This window comes from Lissotriton helveticus, chromosome 10 (genome assembly GCF_964261635.1).
Source record: "Lissotriton helveticus chromosome 10, aLisHel1.1, whole genome shotgun sequence".
In the NCBI taxonomy this organism is placed as follows: Eukaryota; Metazoa; Chordata; class Amphibia; order Caudata; family Salamandridae; genus Lissotriton; species Lissotriton helveticus.
The window spans coordinates 48,375,325-48,401,561 of record NC_136071.1 but is presented as its reverse complement, the minus strand read 5'-3'; the positions used below and the strand labels follow the sequence as shown (position 1 = coordinate 48,401,561).

The 26,237-nt window shown below is 49.7% G+C and overlaps 1 protein-coding gene across 13 annotated transcripts in view; it reads right to left on the bottom strand.

Annotated features, from left to right (window-relative positions):
* MBD1 (methyl-CpG binding domain protein 1) overlaps window positions 1–26,237 on the bottom strand; it is a 1,384,891-nt gene that overhangs the window by 1,013,248 nt on the left and 345,406 nt on the right. For all 13 annotated transcript variants that reach the window (XM_078664741.1, XM_078664738.1, XM_078664739.1 and 10 more), the window contains exon 7: window positions 24,213–24,253. In XM_078664741.1, the coding sequence (XP_078520867.1) occupies window positions 24,213–24,253 (41 nt within the window). The remainder of the gene's footprint in view (window positions 1–24,212; window positions 24,254–26,237) is intronic.

Here is a 26,237-nt window from a genome sequence, read left to right as displayed (position 1 = left end):
GCTCTGGTGGGAAACCGGACAAAGGATAGGGGGTGTAGCCACCCCCCTTCCTGGTCCCACCCAGGGGAGGGACCTAGTCAGTAGTGCAGCGCCCTTTAGCAGGATAAAGGTAGGAGCTGGTACCATTCCAAATTAGATTAATCCTGAACTACTCTACAAGAAGAAACTCTGGACTTCGACGTTCTGCTCCACAGAAGACTGAAGAAATCTCCCTTGGTGGCAAGGAGTGTCCACCCTGCACAAGCAGGCACCATCAAGCATCCAGCGGCTTCACTTTGTCGTCTTCCCTCGAGGATCCAGACTTCAGAGCCCGACGAGTTCCGGATTGTCAGACCTCTCCGACCTCAACTCAAATCTACAGCAAAGCGGAGACCCGTGGGTGCGACGAGACACGTGGGACCGGCCATCTTGAAAGAAACTGCACTTCGCTTCCAGCACGACTCCCGAGGTAAACTCGACCAAGTGCTTTGGGGACTGAGAAGCCCCATCCCCGAGCAGCCCCTGCACCGAAGATCAGCCCTCCAGCATCCACGAGATCTGCGTGGGGCCCTTCTGCTTGTTTGCTGCTCGACGCGTTGTCTGGTCACTTGCCGGCTGGCTAGTGGCCTCCTAGACGACGAACTTTGAAATCTTTGCTGCTGGTCTGGTTGCTCCAGACTGGCCCTTGCTCCCTTCCAAAAGAGGGGCACCTCAGACTCTCCTAGTCCGCACCAGACGCTTTTCCTCCTCACCGCGTGGGTTGCCTTTGCCAAGGCCTGTTGACGCCGATCCCAGATCCAACACCGCCGACAGCGAGAGCCTGCGTGGGACAGCTCGTGCCTCCATCCTGGTCGTCGAAGACACCTCCTGGTCCACGTGGCTGCAGAGTCAAGCGTCCACTCTTCACCTGATCGCCACGACGACATCTGGTTCCTTCCTGGTTCCACTCCAGTCACTGGCTGGTGACTGTGAACATTGTCCCCTCTGCTTTCAGGTCTTCTTCTTCACCGATCCACCCTTGGATCGCACCGGACATCTTACTCCTGGTCGCCTGCAGCATCTTTTCTTTCAGGCTCCATTGACTTCAACGCGAGAACCCAACACACTTTGGCACCTATGCACCCGCGGCCCTTGGGTGAGGTAACGAGAGCATTTCGGTGCTCAAGGGTAGTTTAACTGTACTAGTGTCCAGTTCCACAGTCGTTTTAGTCCTACCTAGTCAGGATTGTCCGTATTCACCTTTAACTTGAACTGTACTGTCCATAGTGAATATGCTACTTACCAGTATGCATCTGTTCTTGGCATGTAGGGCTGCTGACATTCATATCTATAGCATAGATCGCCGCCTAGTGTTGGGTCCAGATGATTGCACATTGTTGTCCTGGAAGAGCCTTCAAAGTATCACGAGATAGGTGGCTCCTCCCCTGGACTACAGTGCGCATGGGCATCGACTCCATCCCCAGATTGTTTTTAGCCATTGTGGCGAAGATGGAGTGTAACAGTGTGAGCGATGACCATGCTAAGAATAAGTTTGAGTTCTGCAGCCGCTACAGGCGCCGGGGAGGAGGGCGGGCGATATGAATGTCAGCAGCCCTACATGCCAAGAACAGATGCATACTGGTAAGTAGCATATTCAGTTCGAGGCATGTGAGCTGCTGAAGTCATATCTATAGCATAGAATATATAGCAGTCCCTCCATTAACGGCGGCCACCTGTGCCAGCTGCAGATGTCTGAAAAGGTGTCTTTAGAACAGCCTGCCCTACAGCTGCTTGGAGTGCACATCTACACAGTAGTGTTTAGTAAATGTGTGTGGGGTAGACCATGTGGCTGCTCTACAAATGTCTTCCAAAGGGATATTACCAAGGAAAGCCATGGAGGCCCCCAACTTGCGGGTGGAGTGGGCTCTAGGGGGGACCGTTAAAGTGCGCTTAGCCTTGTGATAGCAAATCTGAATACACTTAACGATCCACCTGGCTATCCCTGCCTTGGAAATGGGGTTGCCTTTGTGCTGGGCTGAAAAGGCAACAAAGAGTTGTTGTGTCTTCCTAAAATCTTTTGTCCTATCGATGTAGTACATCAAAGCTCGTTTGACACCAAGAGTGTGGAACATTCTTTCTGCCACTGTCTCTGGGTTTTGAAAGAACGCGGGCAGCTCAATGGTCTGATTGACATGGAACTGCGAAACCACTTTAGGAAGAAATTTAGGGTTAGTGCGCAGCACCACCCTGTTGGAGTGAATCTGTATGAATGGCTCTTGTACAGTGAGCGCCTGCAGCTCACTAACACGTCGCAGAGAAGTAATGGCAATGAGAAACGCCACTTTCCATGTTATTTCACAGGAATGCAGAGGCTCAAAAGGTGGGCCCATCAACCTGGTGAGGACCACATTGAGGTTCCATACAGGAGCTGGAGGGATGACCCGTTTAAGTCCTTCTAGGAAGGCTTTGATGGCAGGCACTCTGAAAACGGAGAGGTGCTGCCTGTTTTGGACATAAGCCACTATGGCGGATAAGTGTATCCGAATGGAAGCATATGCTAGATTGCATTTGTAAAGATGTAACAAATAACAGATGATGTTGGGAATGGATGCATCTAGCGGGTTGATGTCGTGTTCAGTACAGTAAATGACAAACCGCTTCCATTTCGCTGCATAGCAAGCTCTGGTGGTGGGCTTTCTTGCCTCCCGTATGATATCCATGCATTCAGGAGGCAAGTCAAGGTAGCCAAACTCTAAGACTTCAGGAGCCAGATCGCCAGGCTGAGCTGTTGCGGGTCTGGATGCTGAATGTCGCCATGGCTCTGCGTCAAAAGCCTGGGTGTGAGGTGCAGCTTTTGATGCGGTACCACGGAGAGTTCTAGAAACGTGGTGTACCATGGTTGGCGTGCCCACGTTGGAGCAACCAGGATGAGTGTCAGCGAGTGTTGCTTTAGCTTTCGTGCCACCAGCGGTATGAGAGGTGCTGGGGGAAAAGCGTACGCAAATCTGCCTGACCAGTTCATCCATATCGCATTGCCCTGCGACTGTGGGTGAGGGAACCTAGCGGCAAAGCTTTGGCATTTTGCGTTTTCCCTTGTGGCAAACAGGTCTATCTCCGGATGACCCCACTGCTGGAAGTACGGGCGGAGTACTGATGAATGTATCACCTACTCGTGCATCTGGTGGCTGTACCTGCTGAGCAGATCCGCCACCCGATTGTCCTTGCCCGGGAGGTGTTCCGCCATGAGGAAGATGTTCCTCTGAATGGCCCAATTCCACATGCTCTGAGCTAGATGAGACAACTGCGGAGAGTGCGTACCTCCCTGCTTTTGAATGTAGTACATGGCCGTCATGTTGTCCGTCCGGATCAACACGACTTTGTTGCACAGATGTATTTTGAATGCCTTCAATGCCATGAAGATTGCCATCAGTTCTAGGTAGTTGATGTGCATCTTCTGCTGCTGCGTTGTCCATAGTCCCTGCACTGTGTAGTGGAGCACATGAGCTCCCCATCCCTGGAGAGATGTGTCTGTTGTCAGGATAATCTGTGGCACAGGCTCTTGGAACGGTCGGCCCTTGCAAAGGTTGTGTGGATTCCACCAATGCAGAGAGCTGTATGCCCGACCGGTCACCAACACTAGGTCGTTCAACTGTCCCTGAGCCTGAGTCCACTGATGAGCCAAGCATTCTTGGAGCGGACGCATATGTAGTCTCGCGTGCGGGACTATGAAGATGCAGGAGGCCATCATGCCTATCAACTGCATGAACACTCTTGCTGGGAGCGAGTGTTGCGGTTTGAACTTTAGGATCAGCGACTGAATGCTGTCTATGCTCACAGAAGTTGGCTGTGCCGTGGCTGCCAGAGTATTGATCGTCGCACCCAGATATTGCCGCACATGGGCCGGTTGAAGGTGCGACTTGGGATAATTTAGTGAGACTCCCAGATCGTGAAGGAGGTGAATGGTGTGGGACATGTCGGCGGCGCACTGCTGGGCCGACTTCGCTTGGACAAGCCAGTCGTCCAGATAAGGGTAAACGTGAACGTTCTGCCTCCTGAGGTGCGCAGCTACTGTCGCCAGACATTTTGTGAACACCCTGGGTGCTGTGGTCACCCCGAAAGGCAGGACCTTGAACTGATAATGCCGACCCTGAATAGTGAACCGGAGGTATTTCCTGTGTGATGGATGCAGTGGAATGTGGAGATAGGCATCCTTTAGATCCAAGGTTGCGAGGAAGTCTCCCTGATTGAGCAACGGGAGAACTTGCTGCAGTGTGAGCATATGAAAGTGGTCTGATAGAATGTACTGATTCAGGGGTCTGAGGTCCAGTATGGGTCTGAGGGATCCGTCCTTTTTTGGGATTAAGAAGTACAGGGAGTACACTCCCGTGCCTTCTTCCTCCACTGGCACGAGCTCGATTGCCCCTTTTTGCAGCATGACGAGTACCTCCTGCTGCAATAAGTGCAAGTGCTCTTCGGACATAGGACGGTGTTTTGGTGGCATGTTGGGTGGAGTGGATGTTAACTCCAAACAATAACCGAACTGGATAAGTTTCCTGACCCACCTGTCTGTGGTGATGGATCTCCAGACGGGCAGGAACCGCTGGAGTCTCCCCCCGACAGGTGTAGTATGGTCGGGGGGCAGCGACAGGGCGTTACTGTTTGGTGGTGGCGGAGGAGCGGGAGTTGTTGTTTCCACGACCTATGCCCTTGGTGCTGTTGCCCCGATAGCCGCCTCTACTCTGCTTGGTGTAAGAGGATTGCGCCCCACCTTTATTGTATTGCGTTTGCTGGGACATCTGGCCTCTGGAAACACCTCTATTGCCTGAGCGACGAAAAGTGCTGCCCCGAAACTGCTGGGACTGGAGAGCCCCCATGGATTTAGCAGTTTCGGTATCCTTTTTTATCTTTTCCAAGGTTGTATCCACCGCAGGACCAAATAGCCTATCGGGGTTAACTGGCTGATTGAGGATGGTAGTTTGTATCTCCGGCTTGAAACCGGAGATCCTGAGCCAGGCCTGACGTCTCAACATGACACTGGTGTTAATGGCCCTGGCAGCGGTGTCCGCTACGTCCAGTGCACACTTAATGGAAGCGTTGGAGATAAGCTTCCCTTCCTGAATAAGCATCTCAGCTGCCTCTTTATACTGATCTGGAAGATGTTGCAACAGGGTTTCTAGTGTGTCATAGTGCGCCCTGTCATATCTGGCTAGTAGCGCCTGAGTGTTAGAGATACGTCAGATATTGGCCGCTTGAGCCGCCACCCTCTTCCCTGATGCCTCCAGCACTTTAGACTCCTTGTCGGGAGGAGGAGCATCACCAGTGGTTTGTGAGTTCGCCCTCTTCCGGGCATTAGAGACAACCAGAGAGTAATGGCAACTGGCCTCTGATGTAGGTGGGGTCGCCAGGCGCCGGCCTATATTTCTTTTCAATCCTAGGGTTGACCACCCTGGCCCGTGTGGGCTCCTTAAAAAGGTCTGCAGCATGTTTGAGAACCCCCTTGAGCATGGGGAGAGTCTTGACAGTCTTTTCTGCAGTGGAAAAGGTATCAAAAAGGAAGTCCACTTTGATAGGGTCAGTGTGGAGGTCCACGTCGTGGTTTTTAGCCGCCCTCTCAATTAGAGCATTAAATGCAGCGGAATCCTCGGTAGGAGAGGTCTTGACAGCGTACACCTGAGGGTCCTGGGCAGTGTGCTGATCCCCCGTGTCACCTGCAACTGTCCATGAGTCGTTGTGATCCTCAGGATCAGTGTTGGCAGGAAAGCCATACTCCTCGTCATCACCATCCCCACCCTCCACATCCGAATAAGTGGGTGAGGGTGTAGCCACTCGTGGAGTCGGTGTAGCAAGAGGCTCCACCAGAACAGGGGAGTCCGCAGCAGGCTTCTTGCGCTTCAAAGGAATCGTGTAGGACTCCAAAGGCTGGGTTGCCGTGATCTTCCTCTTGTAGAGGGTGAGTTTCCCGGTGTCGATATAGTGCTCCGACTGCTCCTCCACCGAGGGTTGTCGAGGTTTCAAGCTTCCAAGCGGCTGAGAAGGCTTCTGCGCCGTGGACACTGGGACGGGCGCTTCGGTGATCGACCGTGGAGCGAAGGCCTTCGGTGCCACCTTTGGCGGCAACGTAAACAGGAGAGGCGCCGACTTTGGCGTCGTGGCAGCTGGCTTCGCGGCGGAAGCATCCTTCGGTGCGGACGCGGAAGCCTTGTTCCTGATGCGTTGAAGAGAATCCGACACCTGCTTCGTAAAGGAAGCGGACGGTTTCGTCGATCCGACAGACGTCTTCGGTCCACCAGTGAGCGAAGACTCCTGCGTCGATGCCTTATGTTTATCCGGGACCGGATCAGCCTGTTTCTGCGCGCTGCGTCCCACTGCCGGTCCGACAGCCTTCTGCGTCGACGGCTTCGTGCCGGCGGCCTTGACTACAGGGTGCGGGGCCCCAGTCTTCGGTTCGACGCCCTTCGCCGATTTTGGGTCGACGGCCTTGACCGACTTAGACTCGGCGCCCTTGACCGACTTCGGTTCGGCGCCCTTGGCCGACTTCCCCGGGTCGACAGCCTTCTTCTTCGGCTGCCCCGACGTGTCCGAAGACGAGGAGGCGGCCGGGGTGGCAGACGTCTTCAGTTTCGATGGCGTCTTAATTACTTTCGCTTTCGTCGACACCGAAGGTATCTGTTTCGTTTTGACCAACGTCGGCTCCGCAGAAATGTCCGTAGCCGGGCCGATAGGCGAGGCCATGGATCTGGGTGGAAGGTCTTGGGAAAGGCCGCGTGGCGATCCCTCGACCTGAGCCGTAGTAATAGTTAGTTCGGGGCCTAGCTCTTCACACGAGCTATCTTCCGTGGCCCCGTAGGCCTCATTGTCTTCTCCTACCTCGTCGACGACTTCTGTTGCCTCAACCACCTCGACGTCTGCGTCGTATCCGTAGTCGATCTCCTCCGCTGGAGGGGAAACTTGCAGATGAATCTCTTGCTCGTCTGCTTCTTCTCTGTCAAATATATCCACCGGTGCCGGGGCCGACTGCCGGGCCTCCTGGCGCGCCACGCGCCGAAGTCGAATAGTCTTCTTCGATCGAAACCTGGAACAAGCCATACAGTTGGCTTCATAGTGGTCCGGCGACAGGCACTTGTTGCACACAGGGTGGACGTCGATGTGCGGGTACTTAGATCCGCACACGGGACATTTCTTAAACGGACTCCGTTCCATGTCGTCGTCGTAAGTCTTGCTGCGTCGACTGGGCCCCGATTACCGAAGAGCCACGCGACTCCTCTGGACGTCCGACTCGGGAACTGAGCCGGAACAGAGTGGGGACCGAACGCAAACAATACCGACGGTTAAGAGAAGGCCTTCGGGCCGTAAGAAAAGTCTATATCGATTCCGAACTGGAGATGTCAAATATACATCCGAACCCAATGGCGGAAAAAAACAATCTGGGGATGGAGTCGATGCCCATGCGCACTGTAGTCCAGGGGAGGAGCCACCTATCTTGTGATACTTCGAAGACTCTTCCAGGACAACAATGTGCAATAATCCGGACCCAACACTAGGCGGCGATCTATGCTATAGATATGAATTCAGCAGCCCACATGCCTCGAACACGTTGTTACGCATCTCGCGTGTGAGTTCACACTCTGCACACGCGTTCCGTGGGCCTCCTATTACTTACCTAGAGTTAGTGTAGCGTGGTCCCATCGATCCTACAGCCTCTGGACAGCTCCATTCCTTCTATCGACTCTCACATTCCACTTACCTAGTATATGGTTTGTCGTGCCCCTAGGGCACCATTGTAATTTTGTGCAACTTAACGTATTTTTCCTAAGAGATTGTCATGTGCTTAGCCCTCTGACCTCATAAAGAGTTCAGAGGTGTTTGTTATTAATAAATATACTGTTTATTTTCATAACACCCTGTGTGGTGTCCTTTCATCTGGTATTCAAGGGGTTATATTGTAGTAAAACAGCTGGCTTCACATGCCATAAAGAGTTTAGCCTAAGACTGCTTTGTCCATGCTACCACTAGGATAGCTGGTCTATAAGGTTGACTTACAACCAATCACCATAAGGGTTGTTTGGACTGATACAAGGTGATCACTAGAACTAGTGAGCATCATATATCAGGCCAACTTCTCACATTGGTGTGCAGCGGTTGGGATTTGAGCTTGCTGTTGTTTTTACCACGTATAATCTTGAAATATCATTTGAAAGATCACATAAGGTACTATAGGTACATATAACAAGCTTAGAAATACTCTGAGTTCTACTGAACCAGCTGTTGTAGTAGAAAGGGCCTAGTACACCCTGACTACAACTCTTAGCAAGGGATCAGTAGGAAAACCCATAGTGTAGGTAGGTGCATCACTTATACCTCACTAGAAGCATGTCTACCCATAGAGAGACTTCAGAGACTCCCTAGTGGTTAGTGACCCTCCACAGGTCCTTTCCAGATATGCAGCTCTCAGTTTCCAGGAGATGAGACAATTGTGTACCTCCAGGAAACTGAAACAGGGTTCTAACCCTACCACTCCTTTTCTGTTAGGTCTCTTAGAGACATATGATGCAAGAAGGGCTGCTAACACAGACCCCTCTAATCCAGATAGGAGCATGCCCCCCTTAGAAGGTACTCTTGGTGATCCAGACCTCCCTGAGACAGAGAATGTAGCTGAGGAGGAGGAGGAATCATCTGGGGATGAGGCAGACAAAGGCCCTGTAGTAGTCAGCAGACTCACCAGGACCAACTTAGACCTACATAGGGAAGGATCTGGGGGACCCCCAGTACTGACCCTGAGCAGGCCTAACTTTGGAGCTAGAAGAGATAGGTCTCATTCTAGGGACTCCAATAGATCGGTGCACTCTCATGCCTCTGCTCAGAGGAGAATGACTTCTCCCCAGAGGAGAATGACTTCCCCTCAGAGGAGAGAGAATGAAGCAAAGATAAGGGAAGCTAATCTGAGGATCCAGAGGGAAGAACTTGCCCTTGCCAAAGAGAAGCTTGCCTTTTCTAGAGAGCAACAGTTGAGTGGGGTACTCCCCACTGGTGGCAGCAATATCCCTAGGGATAGAGAAAGGGGTTTTGATACTAGAAACCTGAGCAAGATAGTGCCCTCCTATTAGACAGGAGATGATATCCACAAGTGGATAACTGCTTTGGAGTGAGCCTGCAAAGTACAGCAGGTACCCCAGAGTCAGTGGGCAGCTATATTGTGGCTCTCCTTTGAAGGTAAAGGTAGAGATAAGCTCCTCACTGTTAGAGATGAGGATGCTAATTATTACCAAGTCTTGAAAAATGCACTGATTGATGGGTTTGGTTTAACCACTGAACCGTACAGGTTAATGTTCAGAGACACCCAGAAAACTCAGGCTCAAGATTGGACGGACTTTGTTGATTGTGCCACTAAGGCTTTGGAGGGCTGGTTACTGGGAAGTAAAGTTACTGATTACACAGGATTGTATAATCTAATTATGAGAGAGCAAATCTTAAATAATTGTCAGAACCAGTTGTTGCATCAGCACTTTGACTCAGATCTGACCTCTCTCCAAGAATTGGGAAAGAAGGCAGACAGATGGGTCAGGACAAGGGTCAAGCAGCAGAACCAGAACCAGGGCGGTGGCCAGAAGAAAGCAGACCAGAAGGGTGATGAGAATAAGCAAAATGACCAGAAGTCTTCAACAGGGCCCCAACAACCTAAGGAGGGTGGGTCCCAAACTTCCCAAAAGAAGAAGAATGATGGTCCTAAGAAACCATGGTGCCAATACTGTAAAAGTAAAACTCACTGGTTTAGTGAGTGCACCAAGAAAGGCCAAACTCCTACCACTACTGTCCCTAAGACACCTGCACCCCCTAGTACAGTTAGTAGTGGTAGTTTACCTCCCAAGGCTATAGTTGGGTTACCCTGGTAAATGAGGTGGGTTCTGACTTAGTTAGAATACCAACTCAGGCAGTTCTTGTTTGTACTGGGGACATGGATATGACCCCTACTGTATGTCCTAGTACTCTGGGCAAATACAGACAAACGCCTTTGATAAATGGAAAGATGGCTCAGGCCTACAGGGACACATGTGCCAGTGTCACTATGGTGACACCAACATTTGTGGACCCTGACCAGATCATGCTAGGTTCAGACTACCTAGTGACCAATGCTAGCAATGTCACTACCAATCACAGTATGGCAGTTGTTAATTTCTCCTGGGGAGGGGTAACTGGCCTCAAAAGGGTTGTAGTTAGTTCAGACCTCCCAGTAGATTGTCTTTTGGGCAATGATTTGGAATCCTCACTGTGGTCAGATGCGGAGTACAGGACTCATGTAGAAATGCTAGGTCTCTCCTCACATGTCCTTGCTGTGACCAGGTCACAGGCCACGAAATGCCCAGCTGAACAAGTGCTGGATCCTGGAAGAATGGACCAGACACTACCCAAGAGGAAGAGAAGTAGGGGTAAGGCTGAGCCTTCCCCCCTGCCTCAGGTTGAGGATTAGCCCTCTCAAGAGGCTGACCCCAAGACCCCAGAAGGAACTGTCCTAGAAGAGCTTGAACCTGAACAGGTTGAGTTTCTTGGGACAGGGGGACCTTCCAGGGCAGACTTGAGGCAGGCCCAGTTAGACTGTTCCTCCCTTGAACCCCTCAGACAGCAGGCTGCTGCTGAGGCTGCTGCGAACGCTACAGGTGCCCATAAGGTATATTGGGATGATGGACTCCTATACTCTGAGGCAAGAGACCCCAAACCTGGTGCTACCAGGAGGCTGGTCATCCCCTTGTCTCTTAGAGGTTTCCTTCTCACCTTAGCCCATGAAATTCCCCTTGCAGGTCACTTAGGCCAGAACAAGACTTGGGACAGGCTTACCCCACACTTTCACTGGCCTCATATGTCTGAGGACACTAAAGAGTTTTGTCGCTCATGTGTCACCTGGCAAACCAGTGGCAAATCAGGTGGCACCACAAAGGCCCCCCTTATACCACTACCTGTGGTGGGGGTTCCCTTTGAAAGAGTGGGGATAGACATTGTTGGACCAATGGCCCCCCCCCCCCAACAGCCCCCGGGCACAGATTTATACTGGTGGTAGTGGATCATGCCACCAGGTATCCAGAAGCTATTCCCCTTAGGACCACTACAGCTCCTGTTGTGGCCAGGGCCCTGCTTGGAGTTTTCTCCAGAGTGGGGTTTCCTAAGGAGGTTGTCTCTGACAGAGGTGCAAACTTCATGTCAGGATACTTGACTGCAATGTGGAAGGAGTGTGGTGTAAATTACAAATTTACCACACCCTATCACCCACAGTGCAATGGGCTTGTTGAGAGATTCAACAAGACCCTCAAAGGGATGATAAAAGGGTTACCTGAAAAGCTTAGGCGAAGATGGGACATCCTTTTACCCTGCCTTCTGTTTGCTTACAGAGAGGTCCCACAGAAGGGGGTTGGTTACAGCCCTTTTGAGCTTCTGTTTGGGCATCCTGTAAGGGGACCCCTATGTCTTGTAAAGGAAGGATGGGAGTTACCTCTCAAAAAGCCTAAACTTGACATAGTGGACTATGTACTTGGTCTCCGCTCCAGGATGGCAGAGTACATGGAGAAGGCATCCAAAAACCTTGAGGTCAGCCAAGAACTTCAAAAAGCTTGGCATGACCAAAAGGCTGTCCTAACTGTTCATCATGCAGGACAGAAGGTGTGGGTGTTGGAGCCAGTGGCCCCAGCAGCTAGCCAAGACAAATGGTCTGGACCACATACCATCATTGAGCAAAAGGGAGAGGTCACCTACCTGGTGGACCTTGGAACTCCCAGGAGCCCTCACAGAGTACTTCATGTGAATAGGCTCAAAGCATTTGTTGACAGGGAGGACATGGGCTTGCTCATGGCCACAGATGAGGGGCAGGAGGAAGGGAGTGACCCTCTCCCAGACCTGCTCACTCAGAACCCTGATGATGGGTCAGTAGATGGTGTAGTCTTTTCTGACAGCCTCTCTGAGCATAAACAAAAGGATTGTAAGCAGGTCCTTCAATCCTTTAGACAAATGTTTTCTCTGACCCCCAGTCAGACAAACTGGTGCACCCATGAGGTGGACACTGGCGACAGTCTGCCTATAAAGAGTAAAATCTACAGGCAACCTCACCACGTCAGGGACTGCATCAAGAAAGAAGTACAAAAGATGTTGGAGTTGGGAGTCATTGAACCCTCAGAGAGCCCTTGGGCTAGTCCTGTAGTTCTAGTACCAAAGCCTCACACCCAGGATGGTAAGAGAGAGATGAGGTTTTGTGTAGACTACAGGGGTCTCAATGCTGTCACTAAGACAGATGCCCACCCAATACTTAGGGCAGATGAACTGATAGACAAGTTGGCTTCTGCAACTTTCTTAAGTCCATTTGACCTAACAGCTGGCTATTGGCAGATCAGGTTAGCTGAGGATGCCAAGGCCAAGACTGCATTTTCTACCCCAGGAGGTCATTACCAATTTGTGGTGATGCCCTTTGGTTTGAAAAATGCACCTGCCACTTTTCAAAGGTTGGTGAACCAAGTTCTCACTGGGTTGGATGACTTTTGTGCAGCATATCTAGATGATATTGCGGTCTTTAGCTCCACCTGGGAGGATCACCTGATCCACCTAAGGAAAGTTTTGGAGGCCCTGCAGAAGACAGGCCTCACTATCAAGGCCACTAAGTGCCAGATAGGGCAGAGTCAGGTTGTGTACCTGGGCCACCTTGTGGGTGGAGGCCAGGTTCAACCATTGGAGAGCAAGATACAGGCCATAAAGGACTGGGCTCCTCCAACCACCCAGACACAGGTCAGAGCTTTCTTGGGCCTGTCTGGTTACTATAGGAAGTTTGTCAAAAATTATGGGTCCATTGTGACACCACTTAATGACCTGACAAGCAAGAAAATGCCAAAGAAAGTTCAGTGGACAGTTAGCTGTCAAAAGGCATTTGATGACCTAAAGCAGGCCATGTGTGCTGCACCTATTCTCAAGAGTCCTGACTACTCCAAAACCTTCATTGTCCAAACAGATGCATCTGAGTTGGGTGTGGGAGCTGTTCTATCTCAATTGAATATTGATGGTCATGACCAGCCCATTGCTTTTATAAGCAGAAGGCTGACCCCTAGAGAGAAACGTTGGTCAGCTATAGAGAGGGAGGCCTTTGCTGTGGTTTGGGCCCTGAAGAAGTTGAGGCTCTACTTGTTTGGAACTCACTTCAAGATTCAGCCCGACCATAAGCCCCTCTTATGGCTAAATCAGATGAAGGGTGAAAACCCCAAACTTCTTAGGTGGTCCATTTCCCTACAGGGGATGGACTTTACAGTGGAGCACAGACCAGGGACTGACCATGGCAATGCAGATGGTCTCTCCAGGTATTTCCACTTAGAACAGGAAGACTCACCTGGTCAAGGTTAGTTTAATGTCCCTAAGTTTAGGGGGGGGGGGTTATGTAGGAGAGTGGGGTCTGCAATCCTATGGTCACCCCAGATATTTGCTTTTTTGCTTCACTGGTTTACGACTTTCCCTGGCTGTGGGCCTGCTAATCAGACCCACAGCCTAGCTGTTCTCTCTCTAAATTGACAACCATGTACCTTAGGTGCATTTACCAATTGGTACTGGGCCACCTTATCAGTCCCTGTACAGTATACCTTAGGTATCCAGGGCATAGGTGTACCCAGGGCCTACCAGGGGCTGAAGCATGTATTATGCCACCCCTGGCTGGCCATCTAAACAGACACAACTGGCTGCACAACAGCTGGGGCAAGGTGGTGTAATCACCCTTTGCTTTAGATATAGTTACCTATATCTAAACCTAAAATGGACACTTATATTCTATCAGTCACTCCTATGGCAGGCCTTATCAATCCTGAAGGCAGAGTGCTTGTAATTATGTGAGATGGTGCTCTGGCATGAGCTGAGCCCGTTTGCAGCTTGCGGAACCAAGTCCTAATAGCTGTTCCATTATAACGCTATACCATATACTCTTAAGTGCATTATAATCCTCGCGGTTAAATGCTAACTCTGGTATAACATTATCAAAACATGTCAAGTAAGGTGTCATACGAATTGGAATACTACCTCCTCGCCAATTCTGGCGACGGGGGTAGCATTCCACCCTTCTAGAGGGACACGACATGTATGTAACTGAGAAGCCCGGTTAAAGTGAACTCGAGCCTTGGCATCACAAAATGGATGCTGCCATCACAGGCACAAGTCTGACCTCCTGCTGCTGGGAGTCCTTCCAGCGAGGGAGGCTTGGACAAAGGGTTTCCTGCCTTGGGAGGTGCTAGCACCACACCAGACAGGATTTTGTGTATTGGGTAGGATAGGCCTGAAAGGAATGAGACATGCCCGGGGCACACAAGGTGTCCTGTGCATACACCGGTTCAAACCAGTTGCTGGGGCATCCCTGCCCCAGCTCTGGCGGGAAATCGGACAAAGGATAGGGGGTGTAGCCACCCCCCTTCCTGGTCCCAACCAGGGGAGGGACCTAGTCAGCAGTGCAGCCCCCTTTAGCAGGATAAAGGTAGGAGCTGGTCCCATTCCACATTAGATTAATCCTGAACTACTCTACAAGAAGAAACTCTGGACTTCGACGTTTTGCTCCACAGAAGACTGAAGAAATCTCCCTTGTGGGCAAGGAGTGTCCATCCTGCACAAGCAGGCACCATCAAGCGTCCAGCGGCTTCACTTTGTCGTCTTCCCTCGAGGATCCAGACTTCTGAGCCCGACGAGACCCAGATTCCCAGACCTCTCCGAACTCAACTCACATCTACAGCAAAGCTGAGACCCGTGGGTGCGACGAGACACGTGGGACCGGCCATCTTGAAAGAAACTGCACTTCGCTTCCAGCACGACTCCCGAGGTAAACTCGACCAAGTGCTTTGGGGACTGAGAAGCCCCATCCCCGAGCAGCCCCTGCACCGAAGATCAGCCCTCCAGCATCCACAAGATCTGCGTGGGGCCCTTCTGCTTGTTTGCTGCTCGACGCGTTGTCTGGTCACTTGCCGGCTAGCTAGTGGCCTCCTAGACAACGAACTTTGAAATCTTTGCTGCTGGTCTGGTTGCTCCAGACTGGCCCTTGCTCCCTTCCAAAAGAGGGGCACCTCGGACTCTCCTAGTCCGCACCAGACGCTTTTCCTCCTCACCGCGTGGGTTGCCTTTGCCAAGGCCTGTTGACGCCGATCCCGGATCCAACACCGCCGACAGCGAGAGCCTGCGTGGGACAGCTCGTGCCTCCATCCTGGTCGTCGAAGACACCTCCTGGTCCACGTGGCTGCAGAGTCAAGCGTCCACTCTTCACCTGATCGCCACGACGACATCTGGTTCCTTCCTGGTTCCACTCCAGTCACTGGCTGGTGACTGTGAACATTGTCTCCTCTGCTTTCAGGTCTTCTTCTTCACCGATCCACCCTTGGATCGCACCGGACATCTTCCTCCTGGTCGCCTGCAGCATCTTTTCTTTCAGGCTCCATTGACTTCAACGCGAGAACCCGACACACTTTGGCACCTATGCACCCGCGGCCGAGGTAACGAGAGCATTTCGGTGCTCAAGGGTAGTTTACCTGTCCTAGTGTCCAGTTCCACAGTCGTTTTAGTCCTACCTAGTCAGGATTGTCCGTACTCACCTTTAACTTGAACTGTACTGTCCATAGACGTTGTTACGCATCTCGCGTGTGAGTTCACACTCTGCACACGCGTTCCGTGGGCCTCCTATTACTTACCTAGAGTTAGTGTAGCGTGGCCCCATCGATCCTACAGCCTTAGGACAGCTCCATTTCTTCTATCGACTCTCACATTCCACTTACTTAGTATATGGTTTGTCGTGCCCCTAGGGCACCATTGTAATTCTGTGCAACTTAACGTATTTTTCCTAAGAGATTGTCATGTGCTTAGCCCTCTGACCTCATAAAGAGTTCAGAGGTGTTTGTTATTAATAAATATACTGTTTATTTTCATAACACTCTGTGTGGTGTCCTTTCATCTGGTATTCAAGGGGCTATATTGTGGTAAAACAGCTGGCTTCACATGTCTATAAGGTTGACTTACAACCAATCACCATAAGGGTTGTTTGGACTGATACAAGGTGATCACTAGAACTAGTGAGCATCATATATCAGGCCAACTTCTCACATTGGCCGCCAGGTAGGAGCAGGATCTTCCTCCCGTTTTGGCTCTTCTGCCAGGTTTGTCTTTGCTGTCCCTTCTGAGCTCGACTGTCACCCTGTTGGGACTACTGGAATGTCTGGTGTGACGTTCCCGGCTGGTTTCCCCCTCTTCCGTTTGGTCTCCGTGTCGGGGTACCCCTTCTCATCCCTCTGAATTGTAAGGCCCCCATGGACCTTGCAGTTTCATTTTCTTTCTTGAGCTGGGTGTGTTTTTTATCCACCGGTGCCCCGAACAGTGTCTCTCCGTTGAATGGGGTGTTCAGAATGTTGTTCTGCACTTCTGGCTTGAAGCCTGAGATCCAGAGCCAGGCCTATCTTCTATCTGTGGTTCCTAACATCATCAGCCTGCTGGACATGTCAGCCCCATCCAAGGCTGTTTTTAGGCAAGAATTTGCTATATTTTTTCCCTCCTCCACAAGGTGCGAGGCTCTTTGTTGGTATTGCTCTGGGAGGTGCTTGAGCAGTTGTCTGATCTCGTCCAATATTTGGTACTGGTGCCTGTTCAGTAGGGCATTTGAGTTTGCCAGGCGCCAGTGCACCGCTGCATTTCTCTCTATTTTTCTCCCAATTAGGTCCATCCTCTTACTTTCTTTGTCTGGTGGTGGGCCTGATTCTGTTGGGACATTTGCCCTTTTCCTGGCGGTCGCCACAATAATGGAGTCCGCTGTGACGGATCCCTGGATGTAGGGAGGGTCTTTAGAGAAGTGTTTGCATTTTTTTTTCCATTGTTATCCATTTCGGCCTCTCTTCATTTTCTCCAGCTCGGCGGCCTGTTCGGCGTCGAGTGTTTCGGCAGCTCTCTTCAACGTGGTCGCCGACTTAGAACCAGCCTTCAGGTCCTTCTCCTTCGAAGTCGAGCGGTCCTTTTCGGGGACGTGCTTCGACTACCTTAGCTTTTCGCCGGTCTTCGCCGCCTGGGAGTCCTTTTCGAAGGATCCACTGGGCTGTTTGTCCTTGGATGCAGCTGCGGCCGTCGAGACTTTCGGCGCCAGTGCTCCCTTCGAGGACTTAGACTCTGTTTTTCGAGAGTCTGACTCATGCCGGTCTCTACGACTGTGTAGTCGTCGGCTTCCCGGGCGATGTTGTCCTCTTCGTCGCTGGAGAGGCCCAGGTCCCGAAGCAACGGAGGTTGGCCCTTGTCTTGCATGCTGTAGTTGTCTCTTCTCTGTCTCTCTCTAACCCTGAGAGTCTCCGGTGTGAAGGCGGAGCAGGCGTTGCAGTCTTTACTCTTGTGGTCGACCGATAAGTAGAGGTTACAAACCGAGTGCTGGTCCTTCTGCACGTATGTGTGGTGGCGGTTACGGCAGAATTTAAAAGGTGTCTTGTCCATTCCTGCGCTTAGGGGGCCACCTGAGTTCACACTCTCCATTGGACATCGAAGTTCTCGAAGTTCTCCTCCTTCTTAGTCGTCCCGGCTTTGTGATCTTGTTCCTTGTTGTCTTCTCCAATATTTTCTGTATAAAATACGTCCTTTTTGCGTCTTCTTTTCTCCAAAACTCTGGAGCCTCTCGGTGACGATCCAGACCCAACGGCAGAAAAAAGAATCTGAAGATGGCACCCAAAGGTGGGAGCTTTCGCAGGAAGCATGCCGACTTCACAGGAAGTACACCAGAAGGTGGGATGCCGACGCCCACCTGGGCTACCAAAAAAAAAAGGAAAGACTACGATTCCAGACCCAACCACTAGACCGCGGAATAATGCACAGCATAGTGAATCCAGAAAGATTCACGCTGCAAAATGAGTCTTTTCTGTCTTTCTTCCAAAGAGAAAGCTTTGCAGCGACTTGTATACAGAATGGAACCTAGGAATCTGGCTGACCTGGATGGGCGAAGAACAGATTTGGACTTGTTGAGTTGTAGACCCAGTTGATTGAAAAGTCGAATGCAGCGGTCGACTGCTGTGGAAGCTGTTTGAAAGGATGGTGCCTTTACCAACCAATCGTCTAGGTAGTGAAAAACCTCCAGAGATTGCTTTCTGAGAAACGCCGCCACTGGGGCGTAGACCTTTGTGAATATCCGTGGGGAGGATCTGAGCCCGAAAGGAAGCACTTTGAATTGAAAGTGGCTCTTGGCTACTGTGAAGCGTAAGAATCGTCTGTGAGATAGATGATCGGTACATGGAAATAAGCCTCCTCTAGGTCCAGAGTTGTCATGTAGTCTCCTGGATTGAGAAGACGTAAAATATCCTGAAGGGATATCATTCTGAATGACAGCTTTATGAGATAGGAGTTGAGCTCCCTTAGGTCTAATATTGGACGCGACTTCTCTTCCATCTTGCGAACTAGGAAAAACCTGGAATAGAATTCCTGTCCTCTTTAAGGTGGAGGTACAGGTTCTATCGCCCCCTTGATGAATAGTTGATGGGCTCCGAGACGTAGAAGTCGTAGATGTTTTGACTCTGTGGCGTGAGGGGCTCTGGAAGGTGGGAGTTGTTGAAATTCCAATGTGTGGCCAAACCGAATGATATTTAGGACTCACCGATCTGATGTTATGATCATCCAGCTGCATATACAATGTGAAATCCTGCCCCCCACTGATGTTACCGGAGGAGGAGGAACAGTAGACAGAGCCAAGAGGCCGCTATTGCCGTTTAGATGAATCTCTCCCCTGGCGACCTTGTCGACCTCTTGCTGGCAGGCGAGAGAAAGATGCTGATTGGCCCGGTCTCTGAGAGTATTGTAGGTTTGTGAAGATTGGGAATAGGAGGAGTAGCGCTGTTGGTATCCTCCTCTGTAGCTGGAAAAACTCTTGCCTTCTGCCCCTCGGAAAGGTACCTTACGATATTGTAGAGTGCCTAAGGACTTGGCTGTCTCAGTGTCCTTTTTAATATCCTGTAAGGCGTTGTCTATATGCTTTCCAAAAAGCATATCACCATCGAAGGGCCAATCTAAAATGTTATTCTGCACCTCAGAGCGAAACCAGGTAGCCCGAAGCCAACCTTGTCTTCTTAGGATACCCGAACCTGCTATGGCACGAAAAGCAGTCGTGGTGATGTCCATTGCGCAGTCAATTATCTCTGAGGAAGATCGCTCTCCTTCCTCTAAAATCTTCCTTGCATCCGCTTTAGCACTGTCAGGTAGCTGATCCACAAACGGAGCCATATCGCACCACATTTGGCGATGAGATCATCCCAAAATTGAAAGTGCATTGGAGGCACGAACCAAGAGACTTGACATTGAAGAGAATCTTTTACCCACATTGTCCAGGCGTCTACCTTTCCTATCCGGTGGTGAAGCCAGAGGGGCCGATGGATTCTTCGATTTCCTCTGTACCGCCTGGGAGATCAGAGTACGGCTTCGGTTGGCCAACCAGGCAAGCGGGACTACCATCAGGGGCCTTGTACTTTTTCTCTAGCTGTGGTAGTACCGGAATAACGGTAGCTGGAGATTGCATGACCTTCGCACCTTCAGACCACACATGCTCTATGATGGGAATAGAGCAGATGGATTTCCTGTATGGTTCTTTGAAATCATAGAGGTAGCAGTCAGATTGAACCACTGGAACCGGAAGGCCAAACCTTTTAGAAGCTCTTTCCCTGACGTTATGGAAACCTCCAATGTCTGCTGGAGGGGAATCTACCGGATCCGGTGAAGGAGAAGGCGGGTCTGGAATAATATATTCATCCCACTCTCTATCTGGGTTTGGGACCTCTGCCACATCCCGTCCATCATCAGAAGAATCGTAGTCATTATCACCATACACCTGACCTGTGGTAATAGTCTGTCTCTCTTCCGGGGATTCCTGTTCCGGTGGTTGAACCGCAGTAACTGATGAAGGAGGTGGTGGTGGTGGAGGAGGTGGCTGTATGGATTCGGAGGATTGGGATGGAAATCTTCTCCTATAATCCATCAACACGATTTGTAGTTCATTTATCAAAGAGGAGGGCATAGAGACCATACCCTGCTGAGATTGCTCCTGCATTCTCGCTCTAGGAGGAGGCTGTAGCTGTTCTTCGTAAAAGTCATCAGAGTCTGAGTCCTGGTATTTGACCTGGAGCTGAGATGGGCTGTAAGCATCCCCATATGGACCATCATCCTCCTCTGAATAGTCTTCCTCTAGAAGTAAGGCTGGAGATGTCATCTCCGGTGTAATCTGGCGTCTTCTAATTGAAATTTTAACTTTTTGTACTGTTGACGGAGTCACCACCGACGTCGTCATCGTCGACATCGGTGATGGAGTCGTCGACGAGAGCACCGTGGTCGGAGAGAGAACCATCATCGACGGAGGAGAAATCGTCGACGACATAGTCGACTAGCTCGTCGTCAATATCAAAGCAGCCGTCATCATCGCCATAGTCGTCGTCAAAGTCGTCGTCGACACCACCGTCGGCGTCATCATCGTCGACGTTGAGGATATCAATCTTGTCAACGACACAGGGAATGGAACTTCAGCCGTCGAGGCTGTGATCGTCGACTGAACCGTCTACGAAGCAGAAATGGACACCTGATGGAATCTAGCAGTCGTTATCGACGTACCTGAAGATGCCACCGTCGACGAGCGGGTCTTCTTCTCAAATTTCGCCTCTTGAGGTAGGGAAGTAGGTTTTTTAAAACCTTTTGCTTTCCCAGGTGGTGGAGAGAGAACAGAAGGCCCTTGAGACCCCTTCTGAGTAGAAACCACCTCAGACGCAAATCCCTCTTTCTCCTTTGCACCTCGGTGAGGAGATCTTCGGGGACTAGACCTACTAGACCTATCAGAGGTCTTTTGAGAGGCCTTAGAAGGAGGCCCAGCTGATGTTGAAGGGGAAGATCTACCCCTCTTTTTGGATCTCCTCGATGAAGAAGCGGAGGAGGAATCCTCGCTGTCACTGGAAATGACCTCCTTCCTAGACTTCATCTTTTGCAGCCAGGTCAAAAGTCTTCCTTCCCTGTCTCTCAATGTTTTAGTGGAGAAGGTTCTGCAGATTTTGCAATAAGTGGCTTTCTGGTCTGGGTACAAGCAGTAAATACAATCTTTATGCTTGTCCTCCATATATAGAGGTTAACAAAACAGGGTCTTGGCTCCTACCACAGTAAGGCTAAGCCAGGCATATCAAAGTAAACAAAAACCCGTGCCAATACTGTTCCTTATTCTCTACAGTCGACTAGAACCCATATGAATAAAACATATTGGTCTGTTTCATATAACGTCACTAGTTTAATGGTTTATTAATTCCACTAGTTTTTTAATTCTTTTAAATTTTTGAGAAAAGACCTATTTAGTGCATATACAACAGTGTACAATTGAATACAATCTATAGAAATGACAAGATATGACTATACATATTTACAGTTCAACCTTTCTGTGTTTACAATCTCATACATTCATTCCACAATCATACCATCCTCGCATACAAAGTGAAACAAAGAAAAATGTCATTGTGTCAAAACAAGTATTTCTTCACACTTGATGTACCCTAATACCTTTTATATTACAACCATGTTAGATACAAATGTACAGTTGTAGAGACTAATCTAAATTTTTGAAAACAACGTCCTTCTAATCCTAGTTAATGACACTAAGCCACCTACAGTCGACGCGTTTCGAACTCCCTAATTGTGGAGTTCTCCTCAGGACCATATATAAATCTTTAGACTAACAGGGTGCAATTCCCAATAAAGAAGTCGTATGGTGAGGTGACCCGATTCTTTATCAACGTGAACCGATGGCAAAAGTCTTTTTTGAAATGCGAGGCCCAGTTCCCGGTATTAATCACAGTCACTGTTGCCCAGGCTTCGGAATGGATTTCGCCGGTGGCTGCTTTTTTTCCCCGATAGTCAGTTAGCACTAGTTTCCTCACGGTGAACAGTTCCCAGCGTTTTCCAAACGCGTCGACTGTAGGTGGCTTAGTGTCATTAACTAGGATTAGAAGGACGTTGTTTTCAAAAAATTTGTATATGCACTAAATAAGTCTTTCCTCAAAAATTTAAAAGAATTAAAAAACTAGTGGAATTAATAAACCATTAAACTAGTGACGTTATACGAAACAGACCAATATGTTTTATTCATATGGGTTCTAGTCGACTGTAGAGAACAAGGAACAGTATTGGCACGTGTCCTCCATATATAGCCTCTTCTTGGAACAGGTAGCACAAGCCTTGAACAAGGTCTTCTCCTTATCTGACATCTTGAAGAAAACATTGTTGAATCTCAAGTTGTAGAAAGAAAACTGAGCAGAGCTCAGAGGAGACTCCCTTAGCACAACATGCGGTAGAAAATCTGAGGCTCTCAGGAGGGTTCTATGGGTGAGGCTATTCTGATTGGTTGTTGCAACTTTTTGGGTCTCTTTTACAAAAAGAGGTGGATATGCTATCAAATGAGTTGAGGCCTAGGCCTTTCTTTCTCTTTTGTACCTATTGCTATGGTATTTTTAGGTCTCGCGACCTATCGATGCGCGCATGCGCATCGAGCGGAGCGAGAATTCATGTCGGCAAAATCCTCTTCAAACTAAGGGCTTTCAGCCCGGCGTTTTCTTGCAGTTCACGTGAACATGCACGAGCATTCACGGCCAGGGCTTCTCCTCCCCTAGCAGCACTCCTCCCACACCAGCAACTCCCCCCTCCCACACCAGCACCTCCCCTCTCTCTCCCCGCAAACACAGCCTTGCCGTAGCAGCACTCCTCCCACACCAGCACCTCCCCCCTCCCACACCAGCACCTCCCCTCTCTCTCCCCGCAAACACAGCCTTTCCTTTCATTTCTCCTCCCCCTCCCCAGCCCGTAGCAGTTGCCGTAGCAGCACTCCTCCCACACCAGCACCTCCCCCCTCCCACAAAGTGTATGTTGTTTCATCTGTGTGTTTGTTTCGCATAGAATTTTCTATTTTTCTTTCCATTTGGTACGGGAACTAATTGTTCATTGCCCGGGTAAAGCATATTGCTACTGTTTTTAATCCAGCTCTCATCATAATTGGTTCTCCAGGGCTTGCAGAAGTTCGTGGGAGTGAACCGTGCCGTTTTGTGAGAGCTGTGTGCGGTATAACTCCCCACCGCAGACCCCATTATGGGGCACCCGGCCCTTTCCTTCCAGGCAACGTCAGGAGATGGCTCAAAAAGGAAAGAAAATAGCAGAATGGAGAGGCGAGCCTCGAGTTTCTTGGCATGGTTTCATCTCTTCCCCGGGCTTTGGCACAGACGTTACTCACAAACTGCCCACATTTGTAAACCAGAATTGCTCAACCTCAGCAATCTATGCAGTGTCCTTCACCCCTCCCTCGCTGCTCGCTCGTCTTGTATTGCACACGCGCCATGTTTGGTAACAGAGTCTCTGCCTCCCGCGCTCTTTACCCCTCCTCTCTCTATCCCTCTCTCTCTCCCGCTCATTTTTTTTTCGCTCCTCTCCTGTCGGACCATGCCTCCCTCCTCTCCTACCGCCCCGCAGCCTCTCGTCCTTTTCTCCCCACTCCTCCACTCTGTTTTCCTAAACCCTCCCTGTTCAGCTTTCTTCTCTCTTTCTCCCCCGTTTCCGCTTCCCTCCTTCCTCCGCGCAGCTTCTCTTCGTACCCCCGTCTTTTTCACCCACTCTCTTTGACTTTCCTTCGACAATTCGCGCTCCCCGCCCGCCTTTCTGCTCTCGTTTTCCGCCCATAGCCTCTCCCCCCTCTCTATCTTCTGCCTCCTTATGTCTGGTAGTTTCACGTGCTCTCTTCTTTCCCCCTGTTTTTCAGATGCACTTAAAGGGAACAACACTGCGGTGTGAGGCGCTGGATGTAGAAACAAGCATTGGCATAGCCAATAGGTCTCGCTTGTGGGACCTTATAAGTATTTAGTATCAAGGATATTGTGCTGCAAAACAAAATACTTATAAGGTCCCACAAGCGAGACCTATTGGCTATGCCAATGCTTGTTTCTATTTACAGAGGCTCCCATTCAGACGACGGGGGAATGATACAAAGCATGGGAATCTATGAAAGTTCCAATACTGGGGCAACATAGAATTTCACGTACTTAAGGGGAAATCAAATACACAATCTTCTGTTAGGTTGCAACTAGCTATGAAGACAGATGATGCATAACACAAAGCTTGCTAACAGGTGAAACCATAAGAGAGCAACAGGGCTTATCTACATTTCAAAATTTTCTGAAAAATAAAGATTTTCTTTTTCACAAACCTCACTTGTAATGCACATCGTGGTTTAGAAATGAAAGAAAGTGATTTACCTTGTAAAAGTTCTGTTCTTTCACAAATGCTCTCCTCTCGGCTACAAAATTAAAAGCAAAATATTAGTAGCAGAACTTAGCAATACTTAAGTACACATATCTTTACACTAAGTACACACAAAAGTGGTTCACTGGCAATAGTGTCACCTTGAAGGAAAAAAAATGTTTACCCCTAACATGGGTTTGTCTAATCGGATTACAGAGTGGCCTTTAGGGAGAGGGAATGTGGCTGTGTGTGAGTGTATTAGTTTCAGAATTCAGATGCACAGCTTTTCTAACTGTAACGGAGTAGGGGCATGCACGAGAGAATGGTGGAACCCATGCCTTGCTGAATGTGCATCTCCCCCTTATCCACAGACTAACGAATGGGAGGACGATCTAAGCAGACCGAACGACGAGGGAGAAGAGAGCGGCGCCTTTAATTGGGCGTTTACAGCGGAGAACGAAGAGACAGCCCAGAATGACGTCAGCAGCGCAGGATTGGGTAAAAACCAGGAAGTAATGTACACGGCATGTGTAATCACCCCGGAGGAGAAGGCGGAAGACAGCGGTACGGAGAGGAGCGAACGAAGAGGAGAAGAGGAGAACGACTACCCGAAGGAACAACGCGGAAGGGACGGAGGGTCCGAGACCAGAGGAGAGCCAGGAGGCCACCGACCCGCGAACCGCCGTGCCACACTCCCGAGGGAGGAGTGTGGCTATCACAGGTACGGCGGCGTTGGGCGGCCTGGGTGGGAAAACTGAGCGCTCGAGAGTAGCGTTGTATATATCCCTGTACGTCACTTCCTTCTGTCGTTCCCCTACCATTCCGTGTACACAAACCTCTGTATCTCTTTCCTTACTTTGATGTTTCACGGAGCACTGTACATAGTTTCAGACAGATCTCACTCGGTTCGCCCTCACTTCCCCGGTCCCCCTGGTGCACCTCTTATAGAGGACTGTGAACTAACGGCATCCCTCTCTTGTTGGTCTCTTCCATGGCACGGAGTCGGCGGTATCCGGTGTAAAGAAACCCTCCCTGACATCAGTAGAGAAAGAAGAAGACCTTCGCCACGGACCACAGCACCTTTGCCCGAGAGAGACTGACCTTCAGACACAGAAAGACGCTTATGTCATACCCTAAGAGAACTCTAAAAATAAAACCTTCATTGAATCCAATACCTGGTGTCACGGTCGTCCCTGTTCCCACGCCCACACTAACATAATCAATCTTTCCGGCACCATATCACTTAGCTGAAGCGCAAAAAACGGCTTAAAGAAAAGGAGACAATGCATGATTTAGCACATGGGGTTGAGACGCTTGACCGGGCCCTCTTCTCAACCTGTAGGTAGATTCCAATGATCAGAACAGAGAATGAAAAGACAGTATCGTACAGTATAAGCAAAAGTGACCAAGATGAACTCCGATTTAGTCGTATGCTGCCTATAATGAAGCAATAAAGGATAACATCACTTTCACTCTATAAAAACCCCACCACATGGCAAAAAGAAAACATTGGACAATCCCCTCTTGTCCTTCCCAACAATCAAATTAGTTTTCTTTATGTTCTTTTTCAGGTATCACTCTGGTGTGACACAAAGGCAGCGTCAAACGCACATTCATTTTATGCCAAAGACAATACAAGGTTTTCAGAATTATTTTTCTTTAAAAACTTCAGGATATTTTTGTAAATAATATCCAATTAATCCTCTCTTTTTTACCATTTCTAAACAAGATGCGCAGTCTAAATTTCCCAGAAATGTAACATACATTCACAATCATCACCTGTGTGCACTTAATCATTTTCCCCTATCTGAAAATCCCGTACATTTTAAAAAAGTTTTTTTTTTTTTTTTTTTACAGAAAGACCTCTTGGTTTTTGCCTGTGTAAAGAACGTTTAAATACTGGTCAGTCCCAATCCCAGGCCTGAGGCGACCCATTAATTTAGTATGGGCTAGAAAGTGTAGACATATTTCAGTAGTAAACAAGCACAATTTACCGGCTAAAATGACAAATATGTTTTGTGTGTGTGGAGTTGGAGTCT